The 17,952-nt window shown below is 49.7% G+C and overlaps 1 protein-coding gene across 1 annotated transcript in view; it reads right to left on the bottom strand.

Moving 5' to 3' along the window:
- The window catches only part of SHANK3 (SH3 and multiple ankyrin repeat domains 3), a 350,793-nt gene that overhangs the window by 233,971 nt on the left and 98,870 nt on the right, over positions 1-17,952 (bottom strand). Inside the window, exons 4-5 of the mRNA XM_033162485.1 lie at positions 9,412-9,520; positions 1,250-1,401 (exon numbers count right to left, since the gene is read on the bottom strand). Of these exons, the coding sequence (XP_033018376.1) occupies positions 1,250-1,401; positions 9,412-9,520 (261 nt within the window). The remainder of the gene's footprint in view (positions 1-1,249; positions 1,402-9,411; positions 9,521-17,952) is intronic.

Here is a 17,952-nt window from a genome sequence, read left to right as displayed (position 1 = left end):
GGGGTGGGGGTGACACTTGGGGTGGGGGACACCGCCCCCCGAGACCGGCGCTGCCGCGCTTGCTGGCTTAGCCAGCCGCTGGCGCCTGCTTTTCTTTTTTCCCTCCCCGCTGCCGGGGCGGCCAGCGAGGAGGAGGAGTGTCACAAGGGTGGCACCCCCCCATCCTCGCTGGCCCCCCTCGCCCCTGCGGGTGGCTCCACCCGGCAGTGGGGAGAGAAGCCCTTTAAAAAAAAAGAAAAACCAAGGCAAGCAGGCTGCTTGCCTTTGCTTTGCTATTTTTTAAAGGACTTTTTCCCCACTGCCGGGGCTGGAGCCACAGTGACGTTGTGTCGTGATGTCATGTTGTGATATCACGATGCCCCCCCCCAGGGGTGCCTCCGGTCGCTGCCCCGGCTACCGAGGAGCCTTCCTACGCCCCTGCCCCAATATATTTTTGCAGCCGCGTAAATCCTTGCATGTACATGGTGCAGTGGGCTCCGTCAGGTCGCCCTAGTGGGGCTCAGAGCTTCATTTCCACGTCCCCAATTTTATCAAGGGGACAGCGGGGCTGGCCCAAGACATGTTGCTGCCCGTGGCAAACCCCCAAATGGCAGCTGCCCTCCTGTGGTCTCCAGCAACTGGGATTCAGAAGGATTGCTTCCTCTGGCACTGGAGACAGAGCAGTGCCATCCTGGCAAGTAACCATTGGTAGCCCTCTCCTCCTCTTTGAATTTGACTAATCTTCTTCTAAAGCCATCTGGGGGGAGGCAGCACTGCCTCCTGTGGCAGGGAGTTCCATAGGTTAACTCAGTGCTGGGTGGTCCGCCTCTACAGGGCAAGGGAGAGCGGCCCCCAGGCTCTACGGGAGGAGCAAGCACGATACGGCGATGAGAATCAAGGCAGTCGCCCCCATCCCGTTCGGGGGGGGCAGTGTGCTAGGCTGGTGCTAAGCAACCTCCCCATTTAACCTCCACCCACCCAGCTAGAACATCCAGAACTTGTAAAGCAGACAGTTGTGACACCCCCAGACACAGGAAAGTGGCCCCCAGGGTGGTGAGTGGGGAAACCCCCGCCCAAAAAATCCCCACAAGGTTAGGCAGAGGTTCTGGGCAGATGCAGGGAAGGCCGGTCAGCTCCGAGACCCTCTGCCCAGGGGTGGCAAACTCATAATGGGGGAGGGGGTGCAGCAGATTTTTTTGGGGGGGGGCTAGTAACTAAAGGAAGCTGAGAGCAGCAGGAGGAGAAGGGAAGCGGCTGCAGGTAAACTCACCATCAGGGCAGTGTGATTCCGGCACCGGACGGCTTTGTGCAGAGCCGTCATGCCCTCCCGCGTCCGGAAATCCAGGTGGGCGCCTCCGTTCCTCAGGGCTTTGATCATGTCGATGCAGTACTCCAGCTGGGCGGCCATCGTCAGGGGGCATTCTGGAGCAGCCCCCACCCCGCCCCAGGAAAGAGAAGGTGGACATCTGAGAAACGCATCCGAAAGCAGCGCCCCATGAACGCTTGGCCCATCCCCACAATTGAGAAGGGGGCGGGTGGGTTTGTCTCGCAGCCCCCATCCCGCTGAAACAAGCCCCCTCCCCTCCTGGCAGGACCTGCCCTAGGTCTCCTGCTCTTTCTGCTGGGAATCAGTAGCAGCGAGAGTTGGGTGGGTCTGGGATGGGAGAGAGAGCGAAAAGCTGCAGGCAGGTCAGGAATGGTCCCAGATCATCGCTGGTATCTAACACCGAGTAAAGGTAAAGGGACCCCTGGCCGTTAGGTCCAGTCGTGGATGACTCTGGGGTTGTGGCACTCATCTCGCTTTACTGGCCGAGGGAGCCGGTGTACAGCTTCTGGGTCATGTGGCCAGCATGACAAAGCCGCTTCTGGCGAACCAGAGCTGCGCATGGAAATGCCATTTACCTTCCCGCCGGAGCGGTACCTATTTATCTACTTGCACTTTTGACGTGCTTTCAAATTGCTAGGTTGGCAGGAGCAGGGACCGAGCAACGGGAGCTCACCCCGTCGCGGGGATTCGAACTGCCAACCTTCTGATTGGCAAGCCCTAGGCTCTGGTTTAACCCACAGCACCACCCGCGTTGCGACGCCAAAGGGTAAATGGACATAAATCTGACATCAGGAATCACATCACAGAGAAGCCAGTAGGAAAACACTTCAATCTCCCAGGACGTTCTATACAAGATCTCAAAGTAGCTGTCTTACTACAAAGGAATTTCAGAAATAGACTGGAAAGAGAAGTTGCTGAATTGCAACTTATCACCAAACTTAAAACCATGGAGAGACCTGGTCTGCATTGGATTCTTATCTCATTATACATGACAAAGCTATCTTAAGCTATCTCACCCATTGCTTTTTCCTATAAGACCAATTGCAGTGATTAAGAGTCGTCAACAGGTTTTCCACACCTATCAGCTGATCACCCATCTCCCACCACCCTTCTGAAAAATACCCCTCCCCACCCTCTCACTATATATAAGGGTCTGGTGACTTCTGTTTCAGGGTATCTGAAGAAGTGTGCATGCACACAAAAGCTCATACCAAGAACAAACTTAGTTGGTCTCTAAGGTGCTACTGGAAGGAATTTTTTTTTATATTGTTTCCCAAAACTCTCTGCCCCACCCCCCTGCAATTCTGAGCAGCTGTCATTCAAAGGGTGGCAGAGGCAGAACGCAGCCATCCTCTGAGGCTTTGCTCAAGATCTCCCTCTCTTCCCCCTTCCTTCTCTCTCACAGACACCCACACAGGAGAGTTTGGCTGAGAGGGGAAAGTTTTGCTCAGGTTTGCAAGTGTGCTGTGATGGATTTCTCTTTGGGGAGGAAGCCAGAGTGGAGTTAGGCATTATTATTATTATTATTATTATTATTATTATTATTATTATTTGGGGAAGTTTTTAATCTGTGACATTTTATTGTATTTTAATATTTGTTGGAATCCACCCAGAGTGGCTGGGGTACAAATAAATTTTTATTATTATCATTATCATCATCATTATTATTAGTGATATTCAGCTTTTTAGTTTGGGACTGAAGTCTTTTGCAGGGCTGGGATTCCTCTCCCCAAAATAATAATAATAATAATAATAATAATAATAATAATAATAATAATAATCCCACAGCCTATCTCCCTGGGTCTTCACTTGTAAAGTCTGAGGGAGAGGAACAGAATCTTCGCTCCAACAAATCACATCTCTTAAAAGCCTTTTCCACCCCAGCGTGTCTCCCTTCCTGCACAAAGCATGAGGTGCATAAAGCAACAGAAGAAGCTGGATTATTTCCAGCCCATAAAGGTTTATGAGCTCACAGCTGCAAGTCCCCTGAAGCCTCTCCATGCCAGAGATGGAGCACAGAGCTGCCCCGGCCGGCTCTGGACCCAGCATCTCATCCGGAGCCTCTGAACCTGACTTTTTCCAAAACCCCAACAAGCCGCTAAGATCCCTCCGTTGTAGTTGGAGAGTCAGAAAGCTCTCAGGATCCGGGAGGGATAGTCCAGCTTTGAACGACACCGCGATGGATAAATCCAAGGGCAGAATCTCTCTCTCGCTAGAGAAAGCCTGGTATTTTTGGCAGGTCATTTGAGGATTCAGTACAGGAGCATGAAATCTATGAAGCGCACCCAAAGCGATGGAGACCTGGCCTTGTAGCCACAGCAACCCAGCTGCTCCTTTCCTGGCAAAAGGGCCTTGCCCCCTCCCGCTTGAAAAGGAGAATCATGGAATTGCAAAATTGCTCCGTCTTCCATCTTCCATGGGACAGCCCTTGATATATCCCATCTCCTCTCAGCCTCCTCTTCTCCAGGAAAAACATACCCAGCTCCTTCAACCATTCCTCACAAGGCTTGGTTTCTAGATCCTTGATCATCTTGGTTAGAATAGAATCCTAGAATCCTAGAGTTGGAAGAGACCACAAGGGCCATCCAGTCCAACCCCCTTGTCCATGTCCTTCTTGAACTGTGGTGCCCAGAACTGGACACAGTATTCCAGGTGAGGTCTGACCAGAGCGGAATACAGTGGTACTATTGCTTCCCTTGATCTAGATGCTATACTCCTATTGATGCAGCCCAGAATTGCATTGGCTTTTTTAGCTGCTGCATCACACTGTTGACTCATGTCAGGTTTGTGGTCTACCAAGACTCCTAGATCCTTTTCACATGTACTGCTCTCAAGCCAGGTGTCAATCATCCTGTAGTTGTGCCTTTCTTTTTTTTTGCCCAAGTGTAGTACTTTACATTCCTCCCTGTTCAAATTCATCTTGTTTGCTTTGGCCCGGTTCTCTAATCTGTTAAGGTAGCCTTCCTCTGCACACATTCCAGCTTCTCAACATCTTTCTTAAATTGCAGCACCCAGAACTGGACACAGTATTCCAGGTGTGGCCTGACCAAGGCAGAATAGAGGGGGACTTTGACTTCCCTTGATCTGGACACTAGACTTATGTTGATGCAGACTACAATAGCATTAGCTTTTTTTGCTGCTGCATCACACTGTGGACTCATGTTAAAGCTTGTGGTCCACCAAGACCCCAATATCCTTTTCAGGCAGGCAGAGGCGATGCAACCTTCTCCAGTACCAGGAGCAGCGCTTGTCTCAGGGGGCGTGACACGCATTCCGGGGGTGTGACCTGCATCCTGGTGGTGTGGCACACTGCCCGCAGGGTGTGGTGCGCATCCCGGGGTGTGTGTGTGCAGCAAGCGGCACGTGCCCAGGGGTGTGCCGCCGATCGGTGGTTGGCATTTTGTCACACACACCACTTCGGAATGGTACCTGGAGCGGACCGCCCCCCGTCCCCCTCGGAATGCCACTGCAGGCAGCGAACCTTTCTCAGGACTCAGCTATCCAGCTGCAAATATAATGTTTTAACAAAATCGAAAATTCTTTCTAGTAGCACCTTAGAGACCAACTGAGTTTGTTCCTGGTATGAGCTTTCGTGTGCATGCACACTTCTTCAGATACACTGAAACAGAAGTCACCAGATCCTTAAATATAGTGGGGGAGTGGGGAGGGGTATTACTCCCCACTCCCCCACTATATTTAAGGATCTGGTGACTTCTGTTTCAGTGTATCTGAAGAAGTGTGCATGCACACGAAAGCTCATACCAGGAACAAACTCAGTTGGTCTCTAAGGTGCTACTAGAAAGAATTTTCGATTTTGTTTTGACTATGGCAGACCAACACGGCTACCCACCTGTAACTGGAATAATGTTTTAAGTGTGTTTTAAGTGCATTATGCAAATGTGACATGAGATGGCAACGGCGAGCTTATGGCAAATTCGATATATTTTTCAAAACTTTTTTTCTTTTTTGAAAAAGCTTTTTCACAGCATTTCACAGCAGCAGAGGGAGACATGCCGGGGGGGGGGGGGTCCTCGGTCCTTTCTCCCAGCTGCTGAGTGGTGGAGAGGATGGAAAATGATATGATACGATACGATAATCTTTATTGTCATTGTCCTATACAGAACAACAAAATTGAAAAATCTACATCAGACATGCAAAAACTGACAAGCCTACTATCCTGAAAATGCCTGTCGACTCCTTCCCCATCCTGCCTGGGCATAATTAACCTCCTAAACTTTAATACCCTACCTGGTTAGCCCCCTAAAAACTCTAATGCCCCACAACTAAATACAGATACTCCCTTAGAGACAGCCTTACACTGCGTTTAAAACCAAAATCGCTTTTGGATAGAAACTGTTTCTCAGGCGGCTGGTCCTGGTCTTCATAACCCTGTATCTTCTTCCATGTCCTTCTCACTGGAAGGACAGATCCTGAAGCTGAGGCTGCAGTACTTTGGCCACCTCGTGAGAAGAGAAGACTCCCTGGAAAAGACCCTGATGTTGGGAAAGATGGAGGGCACAAGGAGAAGGGGACGACAGAGGATGAGATGGTTGGACAGTGTTCTCGAAGCTACCAACATGAGTCTGACCAAACTGCGGGAGGCAGTGAAGGATAGGCGTGCCTGGCGTGCTCTGGTCCATGGGGTCACGAAGAGTCGGACACGACTGAACAACTGAACAACAACAACAACAACAACCTTCTTCCAGAAGGCAGAAGCTGAAAGAGATCATTTCCGGAGTGCACACTATCCTGCACTATCTCTACCGCTTTCTGATGGCACCTGGAGGCATCGATTTGTTCCAAGGTGGGAAGAGTGCACCCAATTATTCTCTCCACAGTCTGTACAACTCTGGACAGCATTGTTCTTTCCCTGACCGTGCAACTCCCAAACCACACACACAGACCATAACTTAATACACTCTCAACAGTACAGTGGTCAAATGCCATCAACAGGTCCTTTGAGAGATGATTTTTCCGGAGGGTTCTCAGAAAATATCACCTCTGCTGTGCTCTCTTCCTCAGGTCTTTGCTGTCTTCTCCCCAGGTTAGGTCATCTCTCAACTCCATTCCCAAAAATCGATGGGGACAAGCAACGAAAGATCCCGACAGAACTCTCTTCTTTTTCCAGACACCCAGCCAAATGGCACTGATGGCACTTGAAGCGATTCTGCACGGAAAAGCTAAGCTCCACTGTCCCTTTCCAAGCCCAGATAAGGAGATATTGATGGTTTCTATTTTCGGCTTCTGTTTTATTTCTCTCCTGTTTGCCAACTGGCAAGGAGACTGACCAACGCTGCGGAGTGTGCCCCTCTGCTCCAGCGCTGCATCTCTTGGTAATTAATTGTTGTTCGGGTGCGAACGTGGAACTTGCACGCTTTTGCTTCATAAATATAACAGGCAGGAGTATCGTACGAGCTAACCGTCTGCTTAAATTATACATAACGCATTCCGTCTCCTTAAAGGGCTAAATGAAGTTTCATTAAGCTTGCCCTTATTGCTTATTAAACCCATGCCTCCTTGGACCCCTTCGCCGTGGCCTCCTGCCTCCTTCCGCACCCACCAGAGACTCCTCAACGAGACCTTTAAAGGAGGGGTGGGAAGCACGGGTGCCCCCCCCCCAAATGCTGCTCCAATGCAGCCGCCACCATCCCTGGCCATTGGTCACACTGAGCAGTGGGAAGAAGAACAGAGGCAGAGTCTGCTGGATCAGGCCAAAGGAAGCCTGTCCAGGCCAGCATCCTATTGTGACAGTGGCCAAACAGATGCCGGCCAGATGATGGTGGGAGTCCAGCAAGATCTGGCCACAGCCATGTAGAGAAAACAAAACACTGGAGGAAAGAGCTGATGTCAGCTAGTCTCTCCTCCCTCCCTCCCACAAGCCTACTATCCTGAAAATGCCTGTCGACTCCTTCCCCATCCTGCCTGGGCATAATTAACCTCCTAAACTTTAATACCCTACCTGGTTAGCCCCCTAAAAACTCTAATGCCCCACAACTAAATACAGATACTCCCTTAGAGACAGCCTCACACTGCGTTTAAAACCAAAATCGCTTTTGGATACAAACAGTTTTTCAGGTGGCTAGTCCTCGTCTTTATAACCCTGCACCTTCTTCCATGTCCTTCTCACTGGAAGGACAGATCCTGAAGCTGAGGCTCCAGTACTTTGGCCACCTCGTGAGAAGAGAAGACTCCCTGGAAAAGACCCTGATGTTGGGAAAGATGGAGGGCACAAGGAGAAGGGGCCGACAGAGGATGAGATGGTTGGACAGTGTTCTCGAAGCTACTAACATGAGTTTGGCCAAACTGCGGGAGGCAGTGGAGGATAGGGGTGTCTGGCGTGCTCTGGTCCATGGGGTCACGAAGAGTCGGACACGACTGAACGACTGAACAACAACAACAACAACAACAACCTTCTTCCAGAAGGCAGAAGCTGAAAGAGATCATTTCCGGGGTGTGCACTATCCTGCACTATCTCTACCGCTTTCTTATGGCACCTGGAGGCATCGATTTGTTCCAAGGTGGGAAGAGTGCACCCAATTATTCTCTCCACAGTCTGTACAACTCTGGACAGCATTGTTCTTTCCCTGACCGTGCAACTCCCAAACCACACACACAGACCATAACTTAATACACTCTCAACAGTACAGTGGTCAAATGCCATCAACAGGTCCTTTGAGAGATGATTTTTCCGGAGGGTTCTCAGAAAATATCACCTCTGCTGTGCTCTCTTCCTCAGGTCTTTGCTGTCTTCTCCCCAGGTTAGGTCATCTCTCAACTCCATTCCCAAAAATTGATGGGGACAAGCAACGAAAGATCCCGACAGAACTCTCTTCTTTTTCCAGACACCCAGCCAAATGGCACTGATGGCACTTGAAGCGATTCTGCACGGAAAAGCTAAGCTCCACGGTCCCTTTCCAAGCCCAGATAAGGAGATATTGATGGTTTCTATTTTCGGCTTCTGTTTTATTTCTCTCCTGTTTGCCAACTAGCAAGGAGACTGACCAACGCTGCGGAGTGTGCCCCTCTGCTCCAGCGCTGCATCTCTTGGTAATTAATTGTTGTTCGGGTGCGAACGGGGAACTTGCACGCTTTTGCTTCATAAATATAACAGGCAGGAGTATCGTACAAGCTAACCGTCTGCTTAAATTATACATAACGCATTCCGTCTCCTTAAAGGGCTAAATGAAGTTTCATTAAGCTTGCCCTTATTGCTTATTAAACCCACGCCTCCTTGGACACCTTCGCCGTGGCCTCCTGCCTCCTTCCGCACCCAACAGAGACTCCTCAACGAGACCTTTAAAGGAGGGGTGGGAAGCACGGGTGCCCCCCCAAATGCTGCTCCAATGCAGCCGCCACCATCCCTGGCCATTGGTCACACTGACCAGTGGGAAGAAGAACAGAGGCAGAGTCTGCTGGATCAGGCCCAAGGAAGCCTGTCCAGGCCAGCATCCTATTGTGACAGTGGCCAAACAGATGCCGGCCAGATGATGGTGGGAGTCCAGCAAGATCTGGCCACAGCCAGGTAAAGAAAACAAAACCCTGGAGGAAAGAGCTGATGTCAGCTACCGGTAGTCTCCCCTCCCTCCCTCCCACAGGGACCAGACAGGAAAGGGGAGCACCAGGACTTCTTCTGGGCTCCAGATCTTCCGACATCCAAGGGACTTTGTTTTGTTTCTTATATTTTCTGTTTTACAATTTAAAATGCTCATTTTACATCCTTCAGATATCAGTGACTTCCCTTCTCCTCTTTCCATGGTTCATTTTACATATCACAAATCCCTGCTTATTTTACTATACCATTCAGTTATAGGGATGCGGGTGGCGCTGTGGTCTAAACCACAGAGCCTAGGGCTTGCCGATCAGAAGGTTGGCGGTTCGAATCCCCGCGATGGGGTGACCTCCCGTTGCTCGGTCCCTGCTCCTGCCAACCAAGGGCCAGGAATGGAGGCTTTGAGGGCCACATTCAGCTTCAGGGTCTGAGGCTCCCCACCCCTAAGCTAAGCCCCCACCTGGTCTTTTTCCTTCTTGCTTTCCTGACCCCCCCTCCAGCTTCCCTCACCCAAGCCCCACCCAGAGCCTCTCCTTGCAAACACCCCTCTCCTCACCTCCGCTGTCCGGGTCGTGGAAGTTGGGGTCCAGTCCCTTCTCCAGCAGCCTGCTGACCTTCTCCACGTTCAGCGTCTGCACATATTCCATGAACTTCTTCAAATTCGCCTGCGGTCACAAAATTCCCAAAAGAAAGACATGTTAACGCTGATTTAGACTCACTAAACACTTATTGCTTTGGGGGTTTTTTTGGTTATGTATTTTGTGTTCTCATTTTGTTATGTGGTCAACAGCCCTGTGATTTGATTCATCCTCATCAACTTCGTTGGACTGGTCGTGATGTGTGGATGTCTGATGATCCTCTTCCAAAGCAACTACTCTATTCCCAACTTAAAAATGGAAAGCGTCATGCCGGTGGTCAACAAAAGAGGTTTAAAGACACTCTCAAGGAAAAAAAAATGTAGTATAAACACCAACAATTGGGAAAAACTGGACTGCGAGCGCTCCAGTTGGAGAACAGCCTTTACCAAAGGTGTCATGGGCTTTGAAGACACTCGAACTCAGGACGCAAGGGAGAAACATGCTAAGACGAAGGCATGCCTGGAAACCTATGCCCCCACTGTGGAAGGAAGTGTGGATCCAGAACTGGCCTCCACAGTCACTGTTAAAACAATGTTTATGGAAGACAATCTTACTCAGCTACAAGTGATCACCAGAGGAGGAGGAGGAGGAGGAGGAGGAGGAGGAAAAGAAGAAGAAGAAGAAGAAGAAGAAGAAGAAGAAGAAGAAGAAGAAGAAGAAGAAGAAGAAGAAGAAGAAGAAGAAGAAGAGGAGGAGGAGGAGGAGGAGGAGGAGGAGGAGGAGGAGGAGGAGGAGAAGGAGAAGGAGAAGGAGAAGGAGAAGGAGAAGGAGAAGGAGAAGAAGAAGGGGAGGAGGAGGAGGAGGAGGAGGAGAAGAAGAAGAAGAAGTCACGTTTCATGGAACCACTGAATTGTAGAGTTGGAAGGGACCCTGTGGGTCATCTAGTCCAACCCACTGCAATACAGGAATCACAGCTAAAGAGTTCCTGGCAGATGACCAATGAGGAAGAGTTTGCCACCTTCCAAGGTAGTCCATCCCACTATCAAACAGCTCTTGTCCTCACAGACATTTTAGCACCTGAGTCAAACCGCAAAATAATGCCCCCTCCCTGCTAGGGAAGAAGGGGTGAGTGAAAATCTAGAATGAGGGGGGAATGAAGAGCTTACATTGGGATCTGCTGCTCCTGTCGATTCTGCTGCCCAAGGCAGCCGCCTTGCCTTCCCTCAAGGTTGGGCTGGCCCTGGGAGCAGCTTTCTCAAATGTACGCACCTCAGCTTAATGTGGCCGATGTTTCTGAATCGGACGGAAGCTGCTTTGAGGGGAAACGCGCCAATCAGCAATTCTCATGAAACTACAGGGGAGATACGGATTGTGGAAACTGCAATGTGCACATGGTTTCAGACACCTGCAGTGGGAGCACATTGGAGCCAGTGTATAATTGCACGCAGCCTTAAAGCGCATAGATAAGGGCCCTCACATACCAGCTGTGCATGCAGAAAAATATGGCTTGTTGGCAAGATGCTGCCTCCACCCGGAAGTGTCCCGTGATCCATGAGAGGCAGTCAAGTACAACATTCCTTGTAATGCTAGAGAAGACATGCGAGGGAATGTTTGGTCCAGCCAGTCAAAAACTTCCTGTTCCTCCTGGCTGGAGCATCCTTCCTTTTGCATGTGATAAAATGTGGGCGTGACCTTACCTGTCCAGGTAACAAAAGGACGAGTCACGCAGCACCCTTCCCTCTTTTTGACTTCCTTCTTCGTTTGAGCAGCTTTTAGCTAGGACTGCTCTGCTAGCTCTCAGCTAGCAGAAGCAATGGGATTATTCCCCCATATGGGGTAGATCCACATGTACATATTTGTAACTTAAGTCTGCCTTCAGGGATCCAACTGTGAACTGATGTGAGTAAACTTCTTTTACTGACTTTGAATAAGATCATCATGTCTTTATTCTTTTAAAGAGGGATTAAAGGGAATTTACCAGAAACGTACAATTCAACCCGAGACAGACTGAATTGTATAATAGTGAGAGGCTCACACGAGCCTGCAACCAGCTAACTGCTGTGCATGTAAAAAGGGGGATGTAACTAGCGCAAGCTAGGAAGCATATTAATAAACAATGTATCCTCTCCTGCAGCCCTGAACATTCCCACAGCCACTGGGTGATTGATGGCACTCATGCATCTCCCTGTACTTCCAGTGAATTTGAACCATGCGCCAGAAGAAGCGTCCCCATTCTCCCGTCATTGCGGACATTCGCTGTACAACTAAACAACCGAGACCAGCAATCTGTTTCCGGCCTCTTGCTTCTCAGCAACAGCTTCTCTGGGGGGACCACAGGACATCTGCGGATCCACCGGAAGACGTCGTGGGGGCTGCCTCCTTTTATTTATATCCCTTGTTCGTGTGGCGCTGCAGCCAGGACTGCCACTCTTAAGCGGCGCAATCACCCCCCGGCTGCCTCTCGAATCGAAAGCACTCAGAGAGACAAGATCAGACCCTTCAAGGCCACCTCTCCATCGGGGGCCAGCCAGCGGGCGTCGCTCTTGACCACGTTTTGCTTGCCAGAGGCACCTTCTGCCTTCGGGCTCCCGTGCAGATTTGACCGTTACGCCTCTCCCCAAGAGAACATGGGCAGATGGAGAGCTTTGCTCATATATTTAGCTTGCTGTGCCCTGCCCACCACCCCAATTAGACAGCTTGGCATGTGGATAACTTCATTTAAGTGACTTTGAGGCGGCAGCTGGAAGGTGGTTGAGTGAAGGAGTGTGTTCCCTGCTCCCCCTGGACAGCAAAGAACAGCTCTCAGGGATCAGGGTTGATGATACACAGCTTTTCAAAATCTCTCCCCCACCACTTTGGCATTCTAGAATTCTTCCCTTTGCAAGGCCAACCTTGGGCATCTTCCTTCGGAGCCTCTGGGCAAGACTCCGACATTATCCTGTGAAAACGCGGTTCTAACATGCCACCGCAGGTGTTTTATTTTGGAACATGCGGGCATCACAAGCTGAACACGAACCGTTGCGTCCTGCCTTGGTCAGGGCCTCACATGGAGTCCTGTGTCCAATTCTGGGCACCACAATTTAAGAAGGATGTTGACAAGCTGGAACGTGAGCAGAGGTTGGCGACCAAGATGATCAAGGGCCTGGAAACCAAGAAAAATTAGAATATCGTGGAAAGGTAATTTCTTCAAATAATTCAACTTAAAAGGTGAAGCTAATATATGAGATAGACTCGTGACATGCAAAGCGAGATATGTCAAGCCTTTGCTTGTTATAATTGTGATGATTATGGCGTGCAGCTGATGAAAACCCCAAAGTTGAAATTGTTAATTTGGGGTTCTCATCAGCTGTACACCATAATCATCACAATTATAACAAGCAAAGGCTTGACGTATCTCGCTTTGCATGTCATGAGTCTATCTCATACATTGAATTCCAGTAGCTAATGAAAACAATTGCTTACATCAATGGACTTTTCCACGATATTCTAATTTTTCGAGTTTCACCTGTGTACACACACACACACAGTACAATGCAAATATATACAGTATGTGTCAATACAAATGGAAGTTGTTAATATTGCAGTCGTTATATAAGGGATTGCTATTTTGACCGGAGTGTAATTGAAATTAATCAGATTTCGAAACACAGAAATGAAGTAAATCATCAAACCATCAATTCTAGCATGCGCCCCCCCCCACCTAAATTATATAATTTGGTATCTGAATGATTGGTATTAGTAACTGTATTATGATTTGGCATTGTTTTAATGAGGCTGTTATCGGACTGTAATTGAAAGCTAACAAAAATTATTATCAATAAATAAATAAAAATGAAAAAGATGCTGGAGGAAAGGACTATGGATGGCTACTTGTCACTGTGGCTCTGCTGTGGCACAGGCAGGAAGAAGAAGAAGAAGAAGAAGAAGAAGAAGAAGAAGAAGAAGAAGAAGAAGAAGAAGAAGAGGAGGAGTTTGGATTTGATATCCCGCTTTCTCACTACCTGAAGGAGTCTCCAAGCGGCTAACATTCTCCTTTCCCTCCCTCTGTGAGGTGAGTGGGGCTGAGAGACTTCAGAGAAGTGTGACTAGCCCAAGGTTACCCAGCAGCAGTGGTATATGGAGCCGCTTTGCCGCCCAGAGTGGCAAATGCAGGGGCACCCCCCTGGGGTGGGGTGCCGCTCCGTAGCGCGCATGTGTCATGACGAAGCGGAGTCTGTCCAGGCTGCCGGGTGCACAAGGCTGCCGGGCATGAGCAGCCACATGGACGGGCTGCCTCAGCCCGTCCAAGTGGCAGTTGCTCATGCCTGGCATCCGGGACGGACTGCGCAAGTGTGCACATGTGCAGTCCGTGCGGGCTTCCGCACTTGCACAGTCCGTCCCGGATGCCGGGCGCAAGCGGCACCCCGTCTGTGCAGCAACTCATAAGGCTGCAGCGCACACGCAAAGAGTTGTTGCATGAGCAGCTGCCGCACGGAAGTGGTGCTGGGCGGTGGCTTGGGAGTCGCGCGGGGGTGGCACCAAGTGTCACCCCTCTCCAGGTTGGAACCGGGGGCTTGCCGCTCTCAATGCCCCTACCTTCCTATGCCACTGCCCAGCAGCTGCATGTGGAGGAGCGGAGACGCCAACCCGGTTCACCAGATTACAAGTCCACTGCTCTTAACCACTACACCACACTGGCTCTGAATGCTTCTGAATCCCAGTTGTTGGAAAGCACAGGAAGAGAGAGGGTTCCTGTTTTCAAATCCTGCTTGCTGGTTTTCCATAATGAGCATCCGACCACAATGAGAAGAGGGTGCTGGACTGGGTGGACCACTGGCCTGATCTAGCTAGGCGCACAAAGGCCCACAGACCAGAGGCCCACCAAAGCCAGAAACTTCCTTAAATTATCACATTTGCTATTGTGCTGTGGTGCTTAAGAGTGTCAGATTGGGAGCTGGGAGAGATGAGGGTTCAAAGCCAAGGGGCAGTCACTGCCTCTCAACCTAAACCGCCTGCGCAGTGGTTTTATCACAACTTTGCTTTGCTTTCCAACATGTGGCGGCCTGCCGCTTGCCCACTTGCCCGCCGGCTCTCAGCCAGAGAGACCCACCGAGGGAATACCCCAGAGGCTAAGTCATGAGCCCACATACTAAAAAGTTATTAATTTATTATTCTGCATTTTGCTGAGGAGTTGTGGGTTTTCATTAAAGTTGCTGGTGCTGGGGAAAAAAATCCCAACTGCTTGTGATATTCCAATTCAGCTCACCACTAATTTTACATATAAATATGCATCTATAATTTATCTATGTTCCAAAGATATGCAATTGATATTTAATTAAATTTCCTTCTTCTCCTAATAATCTTTGTGATCACAAGGTATGCAATTATTTACTAAACCGGGAAGCCCCCGGGGCGGAGCAAGGGGGTTGCGTTGGGGCGGTCTGCCCCATGTGCCACCCTGGAGGGGGTGACACTCTGCGCCCCCCCATGACGCCCAAGCCGAGCCCCACCCAGTAAAAAGCCTCGCTCTGCGGCTTGCTCGCGGTTTGCTGCCGGCGCCGCTCCATAGCACACATGTGCTGTGTCGCTACAGAATGACCACATAGACCCGAGAGAGACTTGCACCCCGATGAGCAGGGCTGTTGAGTAGTCTCTCACCCCGGAATTTTTCCTTAACAGTATTTTATCCTGTTCTATGTGATATTTGGAGGAATTAAAGAACCTTTTAATGAGGGTGAAAGAAGAGAGCGCAAAATATGGTCTGAAGCTCAACATCAAAAAAACTAAGATCATGGCCACTGGTCCCATCACCTCCTGGCAAATAGAAGGGGAAGAAATGGAGGCAGTGAGAGATTTCACTTTCTTGGGTTCCATGATCACTGCAGATGGTGACAGCAGTCACGAAATTAGAAGACGCCTGCTTCTTGGGAGAAAAGCAATGACAAACCTAGACAGCATCTTAAAAAGCAAAGACATCACCTTGCCGACAAAGGTCCGTATAGTTAAAGCTATGGTTTTCCCAGTAGTGATGTACGGAAGTGAGAGCTGGACCATCAAGAAGGCTGATCGCCGAAGAATTGATGCTTTTGAATTATGGTGCTGGAGGAGACTCTTGAGAGTCCCATGGACTGCAAGAAGAACAAACCGATCGATTCTTAGGGAAATCAGCCCTGAGTGCTCACTGGAAGGACAGATCCTGAAGTTGAGGCTCCAGTACTTTGGCCACCTCATGAGAAGAGAAGACTCCCTAGAAAAGACCCTGATGTTGGGAAAGATGGAGGGCACAAGGAGAAGGGGACGACAGAGGATGAGATGGTTGGACGGTGTTCTCGAAGCGACTGGCACGAGTCTGACCAAACTGCGGGAGGCAGTGAAGGATAGGCGTGCCTGGCGTGCTCTGGTCCATGGGGCCATGAAGAGTCAGACACGACTGAACGACTGAACAACAACAACAAATGTGATATTTTGTTTTTTGTGTGTGATGGCTTTGGCGTCACAAATAAATAATAATAATAATATGTGAAACAAAATAAAAAATTCTTTCCAGTAGCACCTTAGAGACCAACTGAGTTTGTTCTTGGTATGAGCTTTCGTGTGCGTGCACACTTCTTCAGATACACTGAAACAGAAGTCACCAGATCCTCAAATATAGTGAGGGAGTGGGGAGGGGTATTACTCAGAAGGGTGGTGGGAACGGGTGATCAGCTGGAAAACCTGTTGACGACTCTTAACGGCTGCAATTAGTCTTGCAGGGAAAGGCAAGGGGTGAGATGGCTAAAGACGGCTTCGTTATGTATAATGAGATAAGAATCCAATGTCTTTGTTCAGACCAGGTTTCTCCATGGTTTTAAGTTTGGTGATTAGTTGCAATTCAGCCACTTCTCTTTCCAGTCTATTTCTGAAATTTATTTGTATTAAGACCTGTAACTGTAATAATAATATGTGTTTATTCCTTCCTTGTAGTTTTTACTGCAGATAAACGTGGCTGCTCTTCTGGAACACGCCTGCTGCTTTGCAAGGTTCCCCTTTGATTGATTGATTTTTAATGTTTTAAACGAGGGAGAAGAGAGATCGAGAAAAGCAAAAGTAGGGACAGAAATATTTTTTCCCTCCGATCCCGAATCATCTAATCAGGAACCCTATTTGCTTGTCCCAGGGAAACAAACACACAATCCTTTCGCACCAATCAATCTCGTGCTGATCAATCTGGCTCCGGGAACGCCTGCTGCTGCCCCTCTGCTCTCCCATCAGCTGTGGACATGAGGACGATCGGTCAATAATATGCTACATCTCTGCCTGGGGAGCTGACTCTCAGTTGCCACTTATCGTGCCCTGTGCAATTAGCAGAACCCGAGAATCCCTGATAATCGGGGTCCCTTTCCCCTCCCCTACGGCTTCCAGCCGGCACCCAAGGGTGGAGGGGGAATGGAGAAGGCAGCCTCAAACTCTTGAGACTCCTCCGTATTAAACAAAATTCATAACAAACCACAGGCGGCAGCAGTGAAAATTCAGAGGGCAGGCAAGCTCCATGTGCAAAGCAGCAGCAGGCTTGTTTGCTGGAAAGGGTGCAATGTACAGAGCCATGAGGCCGGGGTGTGTGTGGGGGGGGGGGGGAGAGGGACAATTGCGGACAAGCGTGGCCTGGCGAGACTTCTGAGGGCCAAGCAGAGACACCTGGACAGATGCATCTAGCCCCCAAGCCTTGCTACAGTTGAATGTAGCCCAGCCCCAAAGGCTTTTGAACCTTCTAAAGGTGGGGAGAAGGAAAAAAAAAGGTAAAGGACCCCTGGATGGTTAAGTCCAGTCAAAGGTGACTCTGGGGTTGCGGCACTCCTCTCGCTTTCAGGCCGAGGGAGCTGGCGTTTGTCCACAGACAGCTTTCCAGGTCATGTGGGCAGCATGACTAAACCGCTTCTGGAGCAACGGGACACCATGACAAGTGCCAGAGAGCACGGAAACACCTGCAGTACCTATTTATCTACTTGCAGTACCTATTTATCTACTTGCACTGGCGTGCTTTCGAACTGCTAGGTTGGCAGGAGCTGGGACAGAGCAATGGGAGCTCACCCCGTCACGGGGATTCGAACCGCTGACCTTCTGATCAGCAAGCCCAAGAGGCTCAGTGGTTTAGACCACAGCGCCACCAATGTCCCTTCTACCTGTGAACCTTCTACCTCCAAGGCACGCACTCCCTACTTCAATTTATCTGCTAAGGAGACTCCAGTTTTCCAGGGTGTGAAATTGGGAAGAGATTTTGCTTCCCACAGTGTAGAACATCCATATGCCCACAAGAGCCCCAACCAGAATGGAAACTGTGGTCCAGAGCATCTGAAGGGCACCAGATTGACAAAGGCAGGTGAGGAAGCTTGTTCCTTCTCACCCCATGTTCACCCCACGTCAAGAAGAGGTGGCGCAGGACTCCAAACCAGTTCCAAAACCTGCCAAGTCCAATGACAAGAAGCAGAAGAGGACAAATAATAGAATCACTGAGTTGGAAGAGACCACAAGGGCCATCCAGTCCAACCCCCTGCCAAGCAGGA

This window comes from Lacerta agilis, chromosome 10 (assembly GCF_009819535.1).
Source record: "Lacerta agilis isolate rLacAgi1 chromosome 10, rLacAgi1.pri, whole genome shotgun sequence".
Lineage (NCBI taxonomy): Eukaryota > Metazoa > Chordata > Lepidosauria > Squamata > Lacertidae > Lacerta > Lacerta agilis.
This window is presented reverse-complemented; position numbering and strand designations above follow the sequence as displayed.